Source organism: Melozone crissalis, unplaced genomic scaffold, assembly GCF_028551555.1.
Source record: "Melozone crissalis strain CALT ecotype California unplaced genomic scaffold, PUWL_Pcris_2 ptg000042l_1, whole genome shotgun sequence".
Lineage (NCBI taxonomy): Eukaryota > Metazoa > Chordata > Aves > Passeriformes > Passerellidae > Melozone > Melozone crissalis.
Genome location: NW_026535820.1, coordinates 55035346 through 55058742, shown reverse-complemented (window position 1 = coordinate 55058742; position 23397 = coordinate 55035346). Strand labels below are relative to the sequence as shown.

At 38.8% G+C, this 23397-nt stretch overlaps 1 protein-coding gene across 2 annotated transcripts; it reads right to left on the bottom strand.

Moving 5' to 3' along the window:
* On the bottom strand, nt 1–22510 carry PRPF4B (pre-mRNA processing factor 4B). Of its 2 annotated transcripts, XR_008483625.1 has the most exons (16): nt 22410–22510; nt 17487–18680; nt 14462–14635; nt 14038–14193; nt 13223–13304; nt 11483–11693; nt 9015–9088; nt 7540–7630; nt 7026–7173; nt 5659–5796; nt 4281–4434; nt 3371–3485; nt 2733–2884; nt 2189–2275; nt 761–1532; nt 1–252 (listed from the first exon to the last, which is right to left on the bottom strand). XR_008483625.1 is itself a non-coding variant. In XM_054285019.1 (15 exons), the coding sequence occupies exons 1-15, from the start codon at nt 22445–22447 to the stop codon at nt 1329–1331; spliced, it is 3018 nt and encodes a 1005-aa protein (XP_054140994.1). In that variant the 5' UTR covers nt 22448–22510; the 3' UTR covers nt 1–1328. The 2 variants fall into 2 exon arrangements, 1 of the variants encoding a protein (XP_054140994.1); XM_054285019.1 differs by having other exon boundaries at nt 1–1532.
* Nucleotides 22511–23397: the final 887 nt, after the last annotated feature.

Here is a 23397-nt window from a genome sequence, read left to right as displayed (position 1 = left end):
CCTTGTTCACAAAAGACTTTATTATCTAATGATGCATACTGAAAACATACAGAAATCTGCATGGTCCACTTTACATGCAGCAGAACAATCTTCACTTTACAATAAGTAAGTGTCAACTGTTTTATGCAAGAGACAACACTTTAAAGTCACATTTCTTAAAGAAAAGCTTCATTTACAAAAGAAATAAAAGGTAAAGAAGCAATTACCGCTTTTAAAAAGCAGCTGCTTTGTTCAAGAGTGGAAGGTTTATGCCTGTATTGAAAGACAACATGATCACAAATAATGAAAACAATGAACAAATGAAACACTTTTAGCATAAAGCAGTACACTTTCAAAATGACATACAAATAGTTAAAAATTATGTTGTCTATCTATCCTTTAGATATAAGGTCTTTCGAATGAGATCCCAACATATGTAATTACTAAATGAAAACTCTTCTGTAAGTATTGGTTCTATGTCATAGTGAACTGTATTTAACAAAATGTATACAAAGTCTATAGCAAGTTGATTAAAAAAACTAAAGTAATAAGAAACAGTACACTGAAGGCGCTCTATCCATCAAGTGCGCTCTCTCCCAGTTTTAAATGTGATGAACAGAACAGAAGTTGTAACTATGCCACGGTTGCAATGCCAGAAAATAAAACAAGATCATTTCTCAAACATGCAGGGAATTCTGCCACAATGCTATTGTCTCTCATTTGTCAGTTGTTCCAGTAAAATAACAGCTTAAACACCGGTGATGTTGATGGGTTAGCTTACCTTCAGTGTACTGAAAGTTGTACACAACCTGCTTTAAAAGAGGAGACCATCCCTGCGGGCAGGCTCAAGAAGGAACAGACCCCCTTCGGCACTGACTACACCAAGGGCATGCTGCTGTGGCCTGCACACACACACCTAGGAAAATGTGAATATAAACAGCATTTATGCTGGCCATTTTGTAAAGACAAAAATGAAGCCAAGTCTGCTAAAAACAAATCAACCACCCAGTATTACTGCTCTCTTTTTTTTTTCTTTCTTTTTTTTTATAACAGATGCTTTTTTCTTTTTATAATATATACGAACTGCAACCATATACATTAGCATTGTACTTTTGTGCAGTCTTGGCAATTAAAACAGTTCTACAGTGAAAATTTTCACATAAGACACAAAACAGAATTACTCTAACATTTCTAAAAGAAATATCGGCCTTGATGTTAATTCAAATGTATCATTTCTTCCTCAACTTTGCAGGGGAAATATTTATGTTTATATACATTAATAACTGCTGTGAAATTTCTTCAGTCTTTGTATCTTAATTAATCAAACCCTTTGAACTTCTTCATCTGGTTTATATTTTCTCCTGGATGAAGGCGTGCTGCAGAGCCTGGTTGATGCTAATCCGTTTAGCTGGGTCTAGCATTAGAATCTGGTCCAACAAGTCCTTCAGCTGGTGCACTTTTTTACGCTGGTCTTCAGGGAGTCGTTGGCACCCAATCAAGTCTGCTAATAGGTCCTTGGTTGGATTAATGGTGCTCATAACAGTTACCTTCTCCTACAAACATAGAAATGGTAGCCTTGTAGAACAGAAGTAATGCACAAACCCCTTATCCGTCCCTTCTACAGAGCTTCAGCAGCAGCTTTTCAGCAGGCTTGTCTTGTACCTGAGCAGCAACACCCTGCCCCCACATGGCCTCACAAAATCGTCATGTGCAGAGAAAAGAGTGGAAAAAACACTGTGGAGGGGGAGCCCACAAAAACAGGTTCACACATGAACCTAAAATCCCATAACTCAGAACATGGAAAGTTCCCATATCTGACCACTATTTTATGATTCTTAGATATGTCAAAATGATACCAAAATTAATAGTGACTTCATACAATATAACCATATCACACAAAACATCCTTCTACAAAATAAAGGCAGAATTTCTTTTATTAGTAATTTAAGGACAGATTATATGGGGATACCCTGTATATCTACCAGATTCAATTCAGTTTTCTTAATTGTGTTCCTACATCCTAGGGAAAAAAAATTTATTTGGCCATTTTATAAGTATGTAAACTGTCCATACTGCCGCAAAAGGACTTTCTAACAGCTTATAAAATCTTGTTTTTAATTAGGAAGTCAAGGTACATTTGAAAGACCATGTAGTAGGAAAGCTTGGAAAAAGTGATGGGTTAGTCAACACATGGTGGACTTAGACTTACCCTTTCTGTCACTTTATCTACTTCTATATACATAAAGTTGAGATTTTGATCAAAGTGCTGATCTTTGAACACACCTTTTCGAATCATCTGGAAAATGAGGAAGAGGCAAGAGTTTCAGGCAAGTTCTCTGTGTCTTACACATTTCACAATTAACATCAATGTCTATTAATTTGCTAACATATGTAATTTAATACCAATAAAAAAAACCCCAAAGGACAGGAAGAGGTGTTGAGATTGAATACCAAGATACAGTTCAAACCCTTTGAGAAAGGACACAGTATCTTTCATTGACTTACGCAGGTTTTTCAGGTCAGTGCTTAGAAGGTTTCTGTTTTCACTTTATACTTAGTCTATGAAAAAGAAGCTGTATACTTTCACTTCATAAGATTTTAAATCAGTATAAATTACACAGTCAGAACAAAGTCTACTATTTACTGTTAAGGAAAGATGTATATGATAAGAAACAGAATTCCAGGAAAAAAAAGACTGTATGTGCTACTGTACATTAGAGCAGTTTCATATATTAAGTACTTATTTTTCTTACCTTGTTTGGCATCTTTCCTTTGAGATCCATGGCAAGTTTCAACATATGATTATTGGTTTTGCCAGGAAACAGTATTTTTCCTGTATAAAGCTCATATAATGTGCAGCCTACAGACCACATATCTATACCATAGTCATAGATTTTTCCTATAACTGAAACAGAGCAATTCCAGTTAATTCCATACAAGTAGACTTTGATATAATATCACAAAAGCAGATAGATGAAAAAATTCTGATTTGTGAACTATATTGGTGCCACTCTTCTTGGGAATAAAAAGCTACCATAAAAGAAGGACATAAACCTTTTAGCTTTTGAAGTACTCCTATTTTAGAAAGGGAAACTTTTACCTAACACCTAAACTGAATATCTTTAAGTTAGCAAAATCCAAGAAGTCAGAATAATACCTCTAAATTGAAACATAGCTATAACCCATCAGAATGACTTCTCACTGAGCTGACCGCCAACATATATCAAGAGTCACATGAATGTGTCTTCAAAGTCTGAACTTTTTAACAGCCATTGTATTCTCAGAGTCATGTTTTGCTAAGACTAGAGAATAAATTCAAGTCAAATTTTCATCTGCTAATACTGGCACTTGCTGGCAAGTGATAGATGTAGCTAATCCAAAATGCACTTACTGATTTCTGGAGCTCGATAAAATCTACTAACTAGATAAGGTGTGATGTCATTATCTGCAACATGTGAAGCTGAGCCAAAATCACAAAGCTTTAGTATCGTTTTAGACTCGTTCACCTGCAAGTTAAACATAAATATCCATTAGCTCAAAATGAAAGTGAGAGTTAATATCTTCAGACCCTACAAAATACAAAAAAAAAAAGTCAGTTTCATGTACTTTTCAAGAATGTACAAAACATCCTTGGCGGACCCAGATTTCATTCCAGGTATTGAAATTTTATCAATTTAGACTTGCAACTCCAGAACCCAGAGTACCACTTATAAAACAGTGTATTATTCACACTCATGCTTACATAGATTTTACTGCTGAGATAGTAATAAGAAAACATTTTAGATAAATTAAAAATCTGAGTTTGTCACAGGGATGATGTCCAAAAAAAAAAACCAAAGGAAACCACTGGATTCCTCTGATGTAGCTCTCATGCCCTACCAGAAAAGAGGCATTAAAGACCTTTCCCCATCATCTCACTCACATAAACAAAATCTCCATTTCAGACTCAAACAATCTGCTTCCATTTTGCAGAAAGCAAGAACATCTCTCAACTATTGATGGGAAAATTTGAAGGGAAATTTTGAAATAATTCTCCTGTAAGGCAATGTCCTGCTTTGGAAAGTCTGCTTTCTATAAAGACAGAAGGAGATTAAAGTTTGTTTGAAAAAGATTTTATTTAGATGCTGTGTTGTATTCCTTTCTTACTATTTATACCACAATATCATTTTATATCAAAGTGTGAACTCTTAACATTTTCAGTAAATTTGACTTCACCTAAATTAACAGAATGATATGAATTTCAAATACTTCATTTTACGCTACAGACTATGCAAAAAAAGTTTTAATTATTTGCTACTTACCAAAATATTATCTGGTTTAATATCTGCATGTAGGATATTGCATCTTTTAAGAAGTTTTAAAGCCAGGAACAATTGCTGGCTGTAGGAACGCACAGCTTTAATGTGCAGCCCAACATCTTTCCCGTACTTCTTCAACACCTCTCGTAAATTCATACTGTTAAGGGAAAGGGGGAAAAAAAACAATTGGAAAAAGCTTAACAGAAAAACTGACAGTGATCTCCTAAATTCTACAACAAACTTGAACAAACCAGTTAGCTTTACATATTTTTTGAGAAATGTAGCATTCCATATTCCACTATGTGAGCTACAGAATTGAAATAAAAAGGCTGGTCAATCAGATCTGTCTTACACTGTGTAATTATTTACTACACTGGACTTACTTAATTCAGATTATATCTTTAATCAATATTTACATGAGAGGATTTATCTGCACACAAACAGAATTTTCTTAACAACTGTAAACCGTTTGTACTAATTTTCTCCAGAAATAAATGAAAAGGAAGCACACAAAAGATAAAAGCTGAGATTTTTTTGGTGACCTAAGCAGCAGATAAAAAGATGATCATTCCAGGACAAAAACATAACTGGACACAAATAAGGTAAAAGTGTGTTATCAAGACAGTGTAGCACAAGAGAACAATTTGTTCTACAGCTTATTCATGAAACATGATAGTAATCTCACAAAATTTGCATTGTTGTAGTATATAACTTATTATCACCCCAAATATGGCAAAACTTAAAATATGACATACACAAAAAACTTAGGATTTGAACAACTGATGTCTCTAAGCAGGAATGGGGACTAAGGCAATTAATATATCTGATCATAAAACAGGCAATTAATACATCTGATCATAAAACAATATCTACAATCAACCTGTCACAAGAGCTTAATTACTTGAACAGAAAGTGAGCATGCAAGAATCACTGTAACAACTTTCTCCCTAAGGCTGTTACTGTATGTGTACTCTTTACAGAATATACAGCATTTCTTCAATCTCTCTGGGAATGCATCTTAACACAAACACTTAAAATGAAGAATTATGAAAACTAATAAAAACACTGACATAAATCATTAAGACCAAAAAATCATTAAGAGCAGTACTAGAGAGATGAACCATCTTTAGTACATTATCTTGTTTCAAATATTTTCCAGGCAGAAAATTCACAACAGTGCTAAAAATAAATCAGAAATAGTCCAGTAGTCTGTGAATTTGTGCCCACAGACAATTTTTTTTTTGTTTCAAAGTTCCTTGCATTCTTGAATCTTGGCACAAGATTCAACAAGGTATCTGAACAACAGCCAAAACCAGACAGGTAAAGAACATACAGTAGTACTTTACCTTTTACAGAGAACCCCAAACATTTGTCATCTTACCTGAGTGGCTCAAATACCAGACAGAGATGTTGTTTGTGGTAGAAATGCCTGAACAACCGTAGACAATGAAACTTGTCATCAGGATCAGCATCATTGAGCTTCTTTAAAAATTCCAGTTCTTTTAGGCCAGTTTTTTGCCTGAAAACAGAGAAGTGTGACTCTAAAACAAAATCAGTTAGATTCTAATATATTTTTAAATCTAAACATTCACTTGTGTAGCTATAATTATCCAGGAATGAGAACTGTCTTGTCAATACTTAATGTACCACAGCTGAAAAACCAAAATCACAACAATGGTTTGCTGTCAGTGACTACACACTAGGTAAGTTTATTTAATTCCTGGATGTTCACTGTACCTTTGCAACCTAATTATTCTTTCCTCATTCTCAGCTGCATCTAAGGCTAAAACTGGATTTTGTCCTGTAACGTGGCCAATTTCAAACATCACCCACCTGAGAAGTTTACTTGTTTAAAAACTGTTTCAACACATACAACAGTATTAAAAGACTTAAACTGAACTGACTATGGATTCAATTACACATCCAAGCTTGTTACCTATACAACTCACCAAACTAAAACAGCTTATCACCCTCCCTTTTGCCTTTAAAACTTTTCTGGATACTTATTCATGTAACTAAAACAATTCCAGTTATACACACAGTAAGACAACTCCTAAAATTTCCGAGGTAAAATATATGGAAAAGATTTTCATTTAAGTTGTCATTAACGGAAGAGGACACAAGAAATTACTGCATAAATACTGCAGCAGATGGTGAAAACAAGTACTGTAGACAAGTCAAGTCCTCAAATGACATAGTTTAAGAGATCTTACTTGTTAATGTTCACTCATTCTGAAAGACCTCTTTTATTTTTGTATTTCAACAGTGAGAGTACCATCTCTTTCTATGTATTTTATATACATGCAAATGTTTAGAAAACATACAAAAATAATTACATCTATGGAGATCTTTTTTTAAGTTGCAGATGATTGACTGGGATCCAACGCACAGCCTGCCAAATAGATTTGGTCCATCAAAATAAAATTTTTACACTTCACAACTCCCATCTCAAACGTAGGGCTCATAATTAGCTGTAACCTTGTTTCTTGCTAGCACTGTTCCTTCAGTTTTGCAAATGAGAAAGTGCCTGACGAAAATGCAAATAGCCTTCTTGCTGTGATAGCTGTAAAGAAGCGTGGATACACAGTCCTGAAGCGCTTCCCATTGTCTGGCTCGTATTAGCAGAAAAGGCAGGAATCACAGCTGTGATCTGTTACTTCACTTGAAACAGGGAGATCCAAATCACACCATGAAAAACTTCCAACTATTCCACATGCTTTATTACCATCAAAAGGCCCCATTACTTACATAAGTTCATTGTTCCTGATGATTTTCACTGCTACTTCTTGGTTTGCTCTGGCCATGTCCCTGGCTCGCACCACGTTGCTGAAGACTCCCTGACCAGTGTAACCATAGACATTGTAACGTTTATCCAGAACTTCACCTATATTAACACCTGAGGGATACAACCAAGCAAGTTCAAGTTATGAGGGATTCACATAATGGAACTTTTCAAGAAAAATAAACCACTCTCTATCATTACAAAATATGAGGGCAAATAGCAAGATCCTTTAATTTCATGGTGCACAATGTTTTGTATCACCTAACTTTGTGGAAATTATGGGGAACAAAGGGTAAGTCTCTAAGTCTGGAGTCCTTTCAAAACTGAGGTTAAGACCTGCATGCTTGTTTCATCCATTACATTACACACTCAGAGAGGGATCTGGGATACATCTACATTAGAACAACATTTCAATACTCTCTGACCCTCACTCAGCACCCTCACTCTACCTGTCCTTGCAGACAGACAAACACAACTTACGGTAATAGCCTTCTGCATCTGTCCAGTTATCCCTGAGATTGGGGTTTTCTTTGAAGTCTTTTCCAAACCCAGCAGCCCTTAGACGAGCACTCTGAAATAAAAAGAAAAGTAACAGCTTTGCTTGTGTGCTCTGTATTTTCCTTTGACGTTTACTTCCCAAAGCCCTTTTTCCCTACTGAAAAACTATTCTCTCCACAACACAAACACACTTATCTTGCAGGAGAGAGAAACAACTTAATGCTATTTACATACCAGTATCTAAAGACTGATGCAAGGAAAAAGGATGATATCCACCAACAAAATTATTATTATTAAACACAAATGGGCAAAGTTTCAATTAATACTGACAAGGAATTTATCTAAGTCACGTCAGAATGCACATTTTGGACCATCTAAGTAAGACTACTTATTTACAGTAAGTTTATGGAAAAAAAGTTCAGCAGTTTGCAAGGAAAGCACAACTGTTTAAGCTCTGAATTTCTGTTCATTACATGCCACTTATTTCATACTGTTACACATACTACCATAACACTTCTACAACTGCTGTTGACATCTCTTAATAGACTGGACAGTATTTTAACCACAAATTCAAAACAGTGAGTAGTAAAGTTTATCTTCAATTGAACAACAGTTTCTGGAAGGGGGAGCTGCTCACTTACAAGCCATATAAATCCCCACTTGTAACTTCTGAACTTTTAAAAATGCACCCTCACACACACATTACTCTTCAAGTATTCATATTTTTCCAGGTCAGAGGGATACCAGAGTTATTAAGAGTAAAACCACAGCCTGTGTTATATTTGCCATAAAAATTCTCCAGTTAATTTTGGTTTAAGTTAAGAAGAAAGTTCTTTAGTTATTTCTCAGTGTTGTGCATCAGCTACAACACAGAGGATTTATAGAGAATGGCACATAAAGTCTCGAGAGTAGTCACTGGACTGCCAATATCTGAGGGTCACTGCAGCATATTTAGAGAAAAGCTAATGAAAAAGTCTTACAGTAAAACCAGGAAATGTATGTCTTCGCCCCAAAAAATCTCCAAATAAACCACCAGATTACTCCAGCATAGCATCATTAGCCAATTACAGTATCTTACACATTTTTTCATTAACCACACATGAATCTCTGGAAAAAGCTCATATTTAGAACAGGCAACATGGTAACAATAATACAAAGCTGAACTTATAAATAGACTCATGTTTTTACCATGTGCCATTGTATTCAAACAGCAGGTAAATTCCCCAATTGCTAACTCTGGTAAAATTGCCACTAATTTCAGCAGGTTTTATTTCACTGAAATACTAATGAAGAAGCACTTTGCCTGCCTTGGCTGACCAAAAGATTAAGAACATACAAGTCACTTAGCAGCACATGCTTTTACAAATCAAAGTTCTCACAACCCTCAAGTGACAGTGACTCTAGCAAAAATCAAGCAGAAAAAAACCCCATACATTTCATCTCCAAGAATTACCTACATCAAAGTATGCAGCAAACATATCATCTGATTCTGTGAACATATCGGGAGCTAGCAGCTTCTTCTGAGATGAACCTTAAAATGAAATTCAGATTACTCAACATGAAAAAGATGTCAAATGACAATTCTGTTGCCAGTATAATTTGGCACTTGGTATCTTTACAACATAGTCTAAGATCAGTACATTGGCAAACAGGTAGCTCTACTGATGTTTCTAGCAAATATCATTTCACCTTCTAGAATATAAAACTCAGACTAGTTAAGTTCTTCAAACAACTCAAAAATTTTTATCTCTTTAAAAAACTGTGTGCAATAGGTTTCAAGTAAACATAGCAGAAAGAAAAAACTACATACTTAAATGCTCCCTACAAATAATGACTACATATATATATATGTATAGAAAGAAGTATAAAATTACTATGTGTCTACATAAAAAAATACAGTCATGTTTTCAATACACAAGTTCAGGCTTTTCTGCTAATCATGAGATATTTTACCAAAAGACAAAGTTGTAAAGCCCAGAAATTCTTTGTTTGGAAAACATTTTCTCCAACCCTGCTAAAAAGGACCCAGTGTACAGCTTTTTGTCAAACACAACGTTTACTATTGTGTTAAACAGAAACAGTTTTGTTATGGGCAAGATAATCCCTTTCTCACCTTTTAATCATCTTTAAATCCCAAAGACATTTTACTTGGTTGATAAGATAAAAGCAAAGAAATATAAATTAAGTACACATTAGTAAAAGCAAGCAAACTTCAAACTATTTCATTCATGCACACATTATGGCAGCCCTCCATGAACATGGTAAACTGGAGACCCTCCCTTCACTACACAGTGAAGAAAAATAAACAGTTAATTCAGCTCGGAAGCTTCAGGTCTCGTGATGCCAAGCCCCTTCCACACCAAATAACCAGACTAAAATCTGACAGCATAAAAAATCATCCAGCATGCTGATACCACTGTTTCAAGGTACAGAACTGTCACCTGACACTTATGGGGAGGCAGTTTAGACCACTGTTTTGAGCTGCAGACTCTCCTAGAAACTTCCTCAAGCTTTCCCTTGTCCCAGTTACCTGTACTGGGCTACAATGAGTTATTGACTAGTTCCTTAGCAACTTACTACTCTGGCCCTATAAGAGGTAAGGATAGAAATAAAAATTTACTTTTACAGAGGAAGATAACCCACTGGTTTCAGCTGTTGTTACAGCCACCTCCAACCCAGAATCCTACCACCCAGATGTGAATGTAACTTTAAAAATCTTTTTTACATAGGGAGAATGCCTAGGTAGTTAAGACTTTAATTTTCATATGCTTTAATAGACAAAATTAGAGCAGTACATGCTTTGACAAAACAGGAAAAACACATTGTCTATTAGACAACATAAAACTAAACTTGTGGTATGCAACGAAAGCTCTATAACAGTTCTTTTCACCAATGTTGCAGGAGAACAATCTGAAAATATATGGCTCAAGGGAACGCCAGGATAAACTACAGAGCAGTACAGCAGTCCCAAAGAGATGCAGCTTTATTACTCTGAAGAGAAGCATCCACTAGAGACAGCGTATTTAGCCCCCAAAGATAGGTGTGGCACAGGACATGAAGTACAAGCTAACTGCAATTCTCCCTCAGAGGGGCTGGGCAGGCTCCACAGCCCTCATTAAACATTGCAATTGCAATTAAACTGTAGAGAGAAACCAGAGCACCTTAAACTAGCTCAAATAGAACCACACAGCAACTGCACACACCTCTCACTACTTGGAAGATTTACAGTAATCCACTTTCAAAAGACAAAAAAAAGCAGCACACTTTCAATACTGCAGGGTGTGCTGGGAGATCTACCATGCTCCTTTTGCTGCAGCTGGCAAAAGGCAGGTTTTTATCAAAATTTACTTCATTTCAACATGGCTGTACAACAGAGTACATGAAGGGGGGAAGAGAAAAGAAATACCCTTTTGAGCAATTAGCTATGCTGCTAAAATGGACTTACTAGCAATGACTCTCAAAAGCTTTAATCATTCTAAATTACTATGGACCCACCTATATTCTTCTGTAAAAGTGGCTTTGACCAAAAAAAGGTATAAAAAAGGAGCCTAATTTCCAACCCTCACAAAATAAAGTCTAGGACTATGCTAAGCTTCTAAGAAAACAACTTGCCTGAGTGAAAAGAAAAATTTGGAAGGGTAATTCTTAACTATATAGACAGATATCCTTGTTTGCTCTTCCAAATGTAAAGCACAAATTGTGTTAAGAGTTATCAGAAATGCAGAGAACGTGTTCCACTCATATTATCCTTCCTAATGAGGAAGACTTATTTTAATGCTATGCTTTAAGCACTATAATATTTGCAAAAACATGCACAAATTCCATCCAAAAAGTCAATCTACTTCCTAGTCTGGAAGCGCATAAGTAAACTAAGCCAAGTGTCTGAGCTTTCATAAATAGCACTAGAGAGATTTCAGAATCTTACCATTGTTCTGTTCAACTGTCATGAGGTTGTGCTTGGCTTTCACTGATGCCTCAAATGTGTCCACATTTTCCCGTTCATACTCCTTAACATCAGCAGCAACTCTTTCCAGGATGTCGTCAGGAGAATTGGAGCGACTGCGCGTACTGCTCTGAGGGCTGCTCGGCTCAGATGGTACAGATATGTTACTGTCTTCTGTCTGGCCTTTGTATTTCTAAAAAGAAATTTAGTTTTTAATCTCACAGTTTGTTACAATTTATCACAATTTAAACATTTTCATATCCACCCCTTCAATGGTTAGAGCTTTCAGCTGAAACAATCTTTGCTTTCATAATCACCTATGTCTATAAAGACAACAGATTATTTTCAGAATGGGATCTAACTTCTGAAAATTCAATTTGTCACAATGCATCACAGTCCAGACCATAAGACTGAAATATTAATGTATGTTCTTTAGGTCTTTACATTTCTGTAAAAACAGATTATTAATGAATATTAACTATTTAGTTATGCACAACAAAATGTGAGCAGCAACAAATTTATTACTAAACCATCCTGGCACACAAACACTGAAATACAGTCTTTGGCGAAAAATTACTTATTTTATATCCTACATTCTAGAATATTTCCCAGTTTTATTAGTGTTATAGTACAGAAAAGTAGCCTTTAGATTTAGTTTTTTTAATGTGAACTATAAATCCTATTTATTCATTTGTGTTGAAAAATTTCCAAAGCATTAAAAAACTTGAAACATCATCTTTCCAATTTTTGTCACCCTTTGGTACTATGAAATTATACAGACCTCACTTCCTATCCCAAAAGGAAAAAATCAAGATGAAGAAATGCTGCTACCACTCAGCTGTCCAGGCTGAACGATTCAATCATACAAGCAGAGGTTTTTCCATTTAGGGAATTCAGCTCTGCAATTTGCTTCCAGCCTGCACCAACATCAGGTGTAACCAGTCTTTAAAAAGAATTTATATGGTTTGGCTCAGTCATAGTTCTGAAGGATTTTACAATGGGCTTTGCATAAAGCCATGAACAATATTTTTAGTGCTATTTAAAATAAGCACTACATCAAAGCCAGTAATTTTGTACCTGATACTACATAAATACACTACAGCATTTTGCTTACTATGTTCTAATTGTGTGCCAAATCCCACCTTTGAAAAGAGATAGCTGACTCCTACTGTACAGTGACAGCCCCTCTGGCCACAGCTTCTTTCAGGGGTTTTGATCACACATTACCCTTGTGATTACTGTTACCTTGTTACTGGAGTATGAAGTTCATGCAACTCACATGTACTTTCAGGGAGGACAACATGACAGTGGCTTTACGTAATTTTGGAAATTGACAAGGACAACTTCGACTTGAAACAAACTGACCAGGTTAGGTTAATTGACATGTAACTTTCTGTTATGCTGATGTTATTGTATCAGTGATGCAGCTACGGAGAAAACCTACAGAAAAAGGTAACTGAAGAACATTTTTAACTTGTCTTAAGACCATCAGAGAATGTTTAACTGTAGCAAAAAATGACTCACAGAAGAGTCACTTCAGTTTTAAAAGCAATGCTGTGACAATAGAAGCGGAGAGTTTAAGAGAGACTAACATTTACAATGAACTAACTGGAAAAATACAGCAATAGGCATTATTATTGCAATTCAGCAATAGGCAAAGAGCCTTCCATTACCCTGACATTTTACACTAAAAACACACAATCAGTTCCTGTAACCATGTACCTGAACAATTGCTTGTCGTTGTAATCGCCTTTGTCTTATCTCTGCTTCTTCATCCTCTTCTTCCAAATCAAAGTCTTCAAGACTACAAAAACATGATTTTTTAATATGACTTCATAAACATATAATTATCTACTGAATTTTACCAAGTGCACTTGCTTGGCATATAAAGCACAGAATATATTAAACAATAGCTGTTCAAATGACTCAGAAAGCTATGCAGCGTATCCCACTGCATATATTTACATTTCCTTACAAAGAAAACTTATCTCTTGGTATCTCACTGAGACTTTCTGCACTCTATTTTTAATTGCAAACAATTAACAACTCTCTTCTAAAACACAACAAACAAAAAATCCTTGTTCCTTTGCACTGCAGCATCATTTTTCCTTAATAATTTCATTAAGAATGCATACTCTTACACAATTAAATAGGCAGAGGTTTAGGAAATATAAACACAATTTGCAGACAGCAGTTAATCCTTTCAGCTATTAAAGCTTTTCCTCAAGCATTAAGCTTTAGTAAGCAGGTCAAAAGTTTTCAAAAGATCCTGATCAGGTTTAGGATCCTAAAAACCTAATGATACATCCTCCCCACAGGTCTGCCCACTAGCCAACAGGTCTTGGTATTTTTTGCATCTTCCTAAGTTTTTCAGATTCTCACAACAGAACTTGGACAAGACCGCAAGTACAAAGACATGATTATGGTTTTAGGTGACAACTCAAAACTACAGCATCAAGGTAAATGTTAGTTCATTTCTGGTATCAACTGAACTGCAGATTATAAATAATCAGTGTAAGTTAGATATATAGTCTTACTTTTCATCAGATGAAGACTCCTGTTCAACTTTCATGCCCTCAGAAAGACTACCTTTAAATTTGTCTTCTTTAACTTTGCTTCTGCTCCGACGTCTATGGCCACCACGTGACCTGGACCTCCTCCGAAGGCGAGATCTACTTCTCCTGCCTCTATCCCTGTTTGATAAAAACAAGAGATTTGGATTTTGGACTGGGGGATTGTTTTTAAGAAAAGAAGGAAAATCTTTTCAGAAAAGTAAGACATTAAATGATTCCAAGTAATGAAACAACTTCATTAATGGAGGACAAAATGAATTTAACTGTGCTAGCACATATTAATATGGACAAAAAAACCCAAACATGGTCTCTTTACACATATGATGGCAATCCTTATTCATCCTGTAATATCTTACAAAATACACTTAACATCTCAGGGTGTCCTCACCTCCTCCGAGGAGATCTGCTCCGCCTCCTGGGAGATCGGCTGCGCCGAAGGGGCGTTCGAGATCTCCTCCGAATGGGGGACCGAGATCTTCTCCTGGACGGGGACCATCTGCTGGGTGGGCTGACATCCTTGGATCTTTCACGCCTGGACAAAATGTCATCCCTGGTCCGTGTTCTTAAAACAGAGGAAGAGAGTGGTAGTAAAAATCAGGAGCAAGCTGAAAACAAATAAATTATTCCCTCTAAAAACTCACTTGAAAATTTTACTGCAGGTGAGGGACCACCAGATGGGCTTCTGAGGGAGGGATGGATAAGTAGCCAGCAGAGCTGGCTGCCTTTCCTGTGTGTCTCTTCCCACCCTGGGAAGTGTGTGCCTATGCAGAGCTCTAGCTCAGGACAAGTCTGGAAACAGCTCATTAATTACTACCAACAAGCTAAGAGAGGTTTTACAACAAAGCTTGTTTTTAGGTCTTACATAAATAGTGGCCTGTTTTCACGTTTACCAGACAGTACTGAAACAATACATAAACCCCAAACTCTTATTCTTGAGAATTATTTCACCAACTTCCCACCATGCTATTGAAATTTAGGCTTAGGATCATGCTATTTCACAGGACTGACAACAATGTCTGTTTCAATTTGGGCACTACAACTGCATGGCTTCAACATTTCACACATTCTAAAACAGCAGATGAAAACTAGAATTCTTAAATAAAATCTAAACTATCAAATTAAAAAATAATTCAAGTCTGATACTATATACACTCTTCAAAATGTCTTTATTCTTGCCTAAACAGATTATTCTCATAATTATTCAAGGAAAAAAAATCCTTGATGGGATTATAAAGCTTAACTGCATGACAGCAAGAGGTCAGTTAAAAACTAGAAAGAATATAAATTATAAATTTAACAACTACTCTTACGAAGCTGCATTAGCAATCGGAAAATAGTTTCACCCTATTTCAAAGGAAATGTTGCCACTCTATTTTTTTTCCTGCTCTTTTTTTTTTTAAGTTGGAACAAGTTGGAATAACAGGCGTTCTATCTCATCAATGAACAAAATATCTTAGGTCTGAAGACTAATTCCACTCATTCTGCGACTTTATTTTGTTTGTTTTGAGACTGCCACATCAATCTCAATTACCTTAACTAGACACAATGATCAGACATACAGAACTGATGCAAAATAGTAAACAGTGAGGCAAAAGGAAAATTTATACGTATGCAGAGTACTGGCAGTTTCTACAAGGAATTACTGCACTCAAATGCTGGAACAGGCCAATATCTTTAGCCCAATTAATTTATATTACGTTCCTGTGAACAATATTACATAAAAAGGCACAGGATGAAGAGTTCCAGGCTTCCTGACTAACAGAGCCATTGTACTGCCAAAATCTAATCACAATATCTCTCACAAAAACTAAATTAGTTCAGAGATCACAAGGGTGAGACAAAAAGTGGAAGATGATTAAAAATTCATAGTAACATCACATAATGAGTAACTTCAGTCAAAGACCTGAGAAGTGTCTTACAAGATTAGAATACTGGAAACAAACTTGAAAAATGAAATTACAAGGATTTTTGTTTTTGTTAAAACTGCTCATTAAAGCTCCTGAAATTCTCTGGCAGTCTGGGTAATTACAAGTAGTTAAACCCCGAACACAGGTGGAATTAATTTAGATGTCTTACAAGGAAAGATTATTCCTGCTGATCTGCAAACACCTCCAGCAGAAAATATTTTAGTAGTCCCCCACTCACATGCTGCTCACCACGCAGTTACAGAAGCATGACTTTGACAGCAAAATTCTAGACACATGCATCACTTGAAATAGGTGTCTAGACAAGCAATTCAAGCTGGCTGCAATGCAAGCTGTCAAGAAAAATGAAAACTGAAAGATGCAAAACGTTGCAGAGGAAAAGTCAACTACTATGCCAGAAACACTCAGTGGTTGGGCCGACACATTCCTGATAAACTGACAGCATTTACAATTCTCGCTTGATCGGGTTAGCATCACTGGGGCCACTCTCCAAAGTACCCAAAGATACCCCATACCCGAAACCAGAGTAACCACAGTCATTCAGGCTGAAACTTTCGCACTTTTAGGTGCCTATTCACTAAGCTTTGTGGTTCCAATTCATTCTAAAATTCATATTTCTTAGTTCTCAGCCTGGGTGAAACTAAACCCCCGATATAAAGTTTTAAATTATTTATTGTCCACTGCTGAACTTTTTCAATTCTTAAATTTCTTACAGCCAATGAATTAACTTCCAAAAACGTGTACACTCATATTCTTCTCTTCTTGGAAACTCACCACCCAGGCATTATTAGCATTCAAATTTCAAGGTAACTGCTTTCATAGGCTAAATATTTTTTAAAAAATGCCAAGACTACACCAATACAATAAAGAGTTATCCATCCTTCTCCTTTAAGTGCATGCAAAATATGATAATTATATATGGCAGTCCAATAACAAAGCAACATTACCATTCCACTAGCAAATAAAATCCACAGTATTTTGAAGGAAAAAAACAAATCTGAGAAGAATATCTTGATATAAAAATTGGCTTACTTTCACACATACTGACACTATCACAAGGGCTTTTCTTGAGGGGGAAGAGGGTTTAATTACCCACTTTCAGCCAACACTAATATGTAACACTGTAGAGGATTCTCACTCCACAGAAGTTTCAGAAAGCAACAGAACTACTGACAAAGAATCAAAATAGTAGCCAAATTCTGATTAAAGAGAAGAATACAGTTACAAAACTTGTTCACAGTAAGAGTGTGAGCAACAAATAACTTAGCACTTTAACAACCACAAGATGAATTTGCGCCTCTGACAGCTGGGAAAAATAGTCCTAAAAAAACCCGTGAATACATACAAAGGAAGTTCATGATATAATGCACTATCTGTATACCTTTTTAAATACCTATTTTCTGAACAAAAGGAGGAGATAAACTGCAAACTAGAAGATAGTTCATCCCCTAACACATTTTTGTGGCGGCTCACGACACTTTAAGTTACCTGGGAGAAGAAAGACGCCTCCTTTCTGATTCTCTCCTTTTTCTTTCTGCAGATCTGCTCCTCACCCTTCTAATGGGAGAGCGGGTTCGAGAGGGGGACCTGCTCTGTTTCGATCTCCGGTCGTTAAAGAGAGGGGATCTGCTCCTTCTGGACTTCTCACGCTGCTTGGGAGACAAGCTTCTCCCCTTTGGGCTGCGGCCAGGCCGTCTGGGGGACCTGTTTTCTTTCCCTGAAGAAGCATCTTTAGAAGGAGATTTAATTGGCTTTTTTTCTTTGTCAGTCTCTGATCTCCTAGGTTTTCTATCTTTGGACCGTGATCTTCTATCTTTGGATTTGCTTCTTAGTTCTGCTGGAGATTTAGATTTTCTACCACGATCTCTGCTTTTGCTTTCATTTACGACTGGAGACTTTCTGCGGTCTCTTGATTTACTTTTATCATCAGCCTTATTTCTATCCTCTGGAGGAGATTTAGACTTTCTGTTTTTCTCCTGAGATCTCCTCTTAAGTATTGGAGACCTAGATTTTCTTGTCTGATCTTGAGACTTACTTCTCTTATAAGGACTTTTGGATTTCCTCCTTTCTTTTGACTTGCTTCTAGTAGTCTTCTCTTTTACTCCATCAACTCCTGCCTTGGATTTCTTTTTGTCAGATCTGTGCCTAGTCCTTTCTTTTGATTCACTCTTACTTGATTTCTTGGAACTAGTTTTATTGTCCACAGGCTCTAATTTTCCCTTAGTATTTGACTTTGCTGTAGGTCTTGTTCCATTTCGTGCTTTTTCATTAATCTCCCCCTCTTCTTCAGATCCTGACTCATAACCTTGTAATATTAATCCCATCCCAGACTGGACTTTTCCTTCCATTAATTCATTTTCAAGTTCAGCTTTCAGCAATGCTCTTTGTTTCTCTAAGTCTTCCAGAGGAGCCAAAAAGTCAATTTTAGTTCTTTTAGCTGGTCCATCTTCTTTGTCAGAGGCATCAGCCACCTCTTTCCATTTATGTTTCTTATGTTTGTGTCTGTGTTTATGTTTTTTGTCCTTGTCATCTTCTGAAGAATGTTTGTGTTTCTTGTGTTTACTTCGGTGTTTGTGTTTCTTTTTTTTGTGTCTGCTGTGCTTGTTCTGAGGTTGGTCTGCCTCTGACACTTCCCCATTTTCTTCATTCACACTTTTCTCGGATGCCTCAGCATCCTCAACCCTGCAAGAAACACAGAGATCAGTACTATAAACTCACTGTAGTCCTTTATCTCATGTTAAATAGACAGCCTTTTATGATAGAAACTAACTGGCATTTATTCACCTACCTTTGGAGAATTAAAAATGTACCAGTAATTTAAGTAAGGTATAAGAGCAGATACACTTCCTCAGGAACAGACAGCTATGGCTGCAGAAGGAAGCAGGACAGAAGGAACAGACAGCAAATGCACTGACAAAACCAAAAGTGCGGATGGAATCCATGCTTACACCTTTACATTCAATTCTGACCCATCTGTTAACAGCATACAACAGTGCTGAATATTTATTTGTCTGTACTACACCATCATCTATGTCACTTTCTGCTCCACTCCAATGCCTAACCCTAGCCATGCTTTTACAAGTATTTTCAAGTGGCAGAAAACAGTTGTGCTCCAAAGATCAAAATTTATTTCAAGGTATGATGCTGACCACCTTATGAAACTTTCTTGCAAAATCTCATCCAGAGCTGACTCTCTTAGCTGCAATTCTTTTCTCTAAGTGTACACACCTGTTAGAAGTTCCAGAAATGTTCTTACACATTTATATTACTTATGCAATACAGGTAACACTGCTGAGGAATGGGACAAATTAAGGAAGTCTAATTTCAGAGCAGCTTTCTGACCGTATGCAGCAGATTAGTAGCTTCAAAAAAATGTGCTAATCTTGACACCTGTAAAATGCCATTGACCAAAACTGCTGAAACTAAGTCTACAGCAGGTTATTAAAATAAAGACATACAGTTTCTTCTAAGAAGAATATTTTCAATTAACTATCATTTCTCCAAACAGTATCTTTAAAAAATATAAAATTCAGTCCTGATATTACAGATTTCCTGGCATTATCTTCCATAGCCACTGAAACTGGCTTAGCAATAGGGGTTTTTGCAATGTTGAGCAAATACCTCCTGATCTCCTTCAGAACACCAATTAAGTTACTGGCTGTTAATACAGACATTTGCCTTCTGAAATATCACAGGTGCCAGAGTTCATTTCTCTACAAACTCACCCCATCTAAACAACAGCTTTGAAATTTACTAGTTGCCACTTTAATAACTTAAACATAGCTCTTTGCTGCACACTAAGCCTCATTAGGTGAAAAGAAATCCCCCAAACATGACAGTCAGGAGCAGGGGGTGAATGTACACAGAAATGTGGAAATTATCTTCTGAACTCTACTGGTCTCAGTTGTTGCTGAAGAATATGATCAACCATCTGATCCAATAAATGTATCAGAGATGTTCTAAGCCAGACCTAAAGGACAGCACCTCACTATGAATTTGATTAGTGTCTTCCTAATTAAGGACAGGATCTTCATGCAGTGCACATTTACTCTCTCCTGCCCGAGTTAGGCAAATTCCTGTATTAGTAAATAAAGTTGGCTTTTCTGCAAAGTACACTAAATTATTGGCTAAAATTACTTTTTAAAACTCTAGTGCTATGAAATGAATAATGCCCAAAAGGAACAAACTATTAGAGTTAAGAATATAAAATACTGAGAGACTTAACTCAGAATGCTGCTTGTCTTTGATGTTTTTGTTACTACTTCTGTTTATTCAAGGCACACAGAAAGGTGTTTTTCTTAACTGCTACCCCCTGACACTCCACACCATTATGATAAAAGAGTATCAGAGCAAAGGAGGAAAAAGTGGCTTAAAAAGAGCTTATTTAATCTTGCACTTGGCATTATAAAAAGTTTAAAAAAGAAGCAGCATTAAATGCAAAACTTCTTCAACTTGTATTTGCCATCCTGAGCAAGTCTATCTGTGACATAAGTGGGGAAATGTGACAAGGAGAATTCTAAGGGAACTATGTGCTGTTCAAAACTTCTTTTAGTTGGATCCAGGATCCCATGTAAGTCCCCAGTTAGCACATTAAAGGGATTTGAAGACATTATAAAAATAATAAATACAATACAAATTGCATCTATTCAAACTGCTCCAGGTAAGGCTTCCTTCTCTTAACAGCAGAAAGTGACACCAAAATCTTTAAGGAAGTTATTTTGCTATTATTTTGGAGTTATGTAATAACCTCATCCTACATTCTGGAAAAGCCAGCTGGTAGCTAAGGTGCCAGACAAGACACATCACCACAGCAGCATCTCAGGCCACTACAGGCTGCCAATACAGCTGCCAGCTGTCTGTGTAGCTCAACAATAACATCAGGTTGATTAATGTGCAAGAAACAGTTCAAGTTTTCTTCATGTATAGGGAATACATTTATTTCAAGTAATTTCATTAAACTGGGGATAAACTTTTACTTCCACTAAATGCTTCAGAGATATAATGACAAGGATGAAAAAGCCTTTTCAGAAGGTGATGAGGCATGTCTACATGCTTAGGCGCTAATGGCTTTAAATAGAGAGAAACTGTGACATGAACTTGTTACAGCCCTACTTTTTCCTATTTTTGAATTCAAGGAGAAGAATAACAGGAAGTTCATAAGGATGTGCAGCGATTTCACCCATCTCTTCCTTCACACAGGAGTCCTATCATCAGCTTCTACCCTATCACTTAACTTTCTACAATACTAAATGCTACTCTCCATGAGCATGTGTTTTACACGGCTCACATATACTCCCACTGCTTTTCCTCACCCGTTTTCTACTCCCAGGATAAACAATAAAATCAAGCCTCAAATCACAACTTTTAAGGAAAAAATGACACAGAAAGCAGTTTATATGGCTAAAATATTAATGTAGTAAAGAGGAGCGATAGAGCAAGCATTAGATCGTTAACTCCCAGCAGAATTTCCAGAAGATTGTGTTCACTCAGGAGAGCGTGGACAAGCCCAAACCCCGCGGCACAAACCGGGGCTCCTGGAAATCGCACGCCCGGGAGCCCCGTTCCGGCAGGGAGGCGGCAGCTCCATCTCCGCTTCCCAACGGGAGCCGCCACTTGCCAGTCATTTCGAGGGCTGGAAGGAGGGGCTGGCGGCGACAAATCACTTTCTGCTTCCCCCCGCACGGGCACTTTCCACACCGCGAGAGCGGCCGGGGCCCGGGGGAAGAAGGGAGGGAGGAGGAGGGTTCGCCGCAGGGCGGGCAGCGGCTCGGCGGCCCCAGGGCAGCCCCGCTGGCCCGGAGCCCCCGGCCCGGCTCGGAGAGGGTGTGGGGGGTGTGCGCGCTTTGAGCGGCGCGGGGATCCCGGGAGCGCCGGCCCGGACCGGCCTCAGGGATGCCCGAGCCCTGCGCGCCCGGGCGGGCAGCAGCGGCCTCGCAGCCACGCGGAAGATGCGCATCCCTGCGTCCCACGTCCCCCGCACCGGCGGCAACCCCGGCTGGCCGGCGGCAATCCCGGTTCCCCGCGGCGGGAGCACCCCAGGGCGGGAAGGCGCACGCGGGACTCCCGGGGACACGCGCCCGCCGCCGCTTCCCTTCCCCCTCCCCCCGCGCGGCCCTCCCGAATCCACGGGCCGATCCAGCGCCCCAGGCCCCGCCGGGCCGCCTCGCCGCGGGCCAGCGGCGCCTACGGCAACCCCTCTCCCCCGGCGCGGCCGCCTTCCCCCGTCCTCCTCTCCACAGCCCCTTCCTCCTCCTCCCTCACCACTTCCACCCGGGCCGCTCTGGTCGTCCCCGTCCCGTGTGTATGTCCCGCCTCCCCAATCCCCTCGCCCGCGCTTCTCCCTCCACCTCCCTTCTCCTCCTCCCCAAAGCTCCAGGGCGAGCAGCCTCCCCCCCTCCAGCCAGTCCTTACTCGGGCGGTCGCTGCTCGGGCTCGGCCGCGGCGGCCATTTTGAACTTCCGAACTCCTTCGCTGCCGCCGCCGCCGCTGGGAGGGGGCGGGGGGAGACGCGGAGCCGGAAGTGAACCCCGCGCGCGGGGCCGGGAGCGCGGCGGAGGCTCCGCCCCTCACCCCGCCTGTGAGGGAGGCGGCGGGAAGGGATCGGGAAGGGATCCGGCGGGGTTGGATCCGGCTGGGTTGGATCCGGCTGGGAATCAGCGGGGTTGGATGAGGTATTGGGAGGGACATTTTCGCCGTGAGGTTCCTCAGAGACAGAGGAACACGTTTCCCAGAGAAGCTGTGGATGCCCCATGCTTGGGAGCGTTCGGAGCAGCCTGGTCCCGTGGAAGAGTATCCCTGCGCATGGCAGGGGGTTGAAACTGGGTAGTTTTTAAGGTCCCTTCCAACCCAAGTCGTTCTGTAATGCTGTGGTCCCGTAGAAAGACGTCTCTCCGCTTAATTTGCCTTTCCCGGCTCGGCCTGGCTGTGCCGGGCTGAGGGAAGGGCTCGCTGGGGTTCGGGGCTGGGGCTGGGTGCGCTCCGGTGGCGGCTCCTGGGCTGGAGGGGGCGGGTTTCTCACCAGCGTTCTCGCCTTTTAAAATAAGTATTAGATTTAAAATCACTCCTGCCTGTCTGCTAACAGGAGCTGTTATAAACTCAGCACAGAAATCTCGTACCGTTGCTAACCTGTATTTCGTTTTTAATTTCAACAGGTGATTTGAGCAGTCATATATGGCATCGTTTTTCTCGTGCAGGACCCTCACTTCTTTGAGATAGTCGTAAAATCTGCAGGCATGCCCAGGGCTGGAATCTGAATCTGGATGGCGTGCTCCCCAGACTGTAGATAAGATACTCGAAATCGTGATCTTACTGATCGTGATCAACGAACAAGATTTTAACTCTTGTTTGTTGTCTTCTCACAGATTCACATATTCTGAGTTGGAAGGGATCCACAAGGATC

Excerpts from the sequence above, each read along its gene's own strand:
- PRPF4B (XM_054285019.1), bottom strand. The coding sequence starts at position 22,447 with ATGGCCGCCGCGGCCGAGCCCGAGCAGCGACCGCCCGA. Across the intron at positions 14,636-17,486 it reads AGGCGTCTTTCTTCTCCCAG|AACACGGACCAGGGATGACA; the intron begins GTAACTTAAAGT and ends CTCTGTTTTAAG. Across the intron at positions 1,533-2,188 it reads TAGATAAAGTGACAGAAAGG|GAGAAGGTAACTGTTATGAG; the intron begins GTAAGTCTAAGT and ends CTATGTTTGTAG.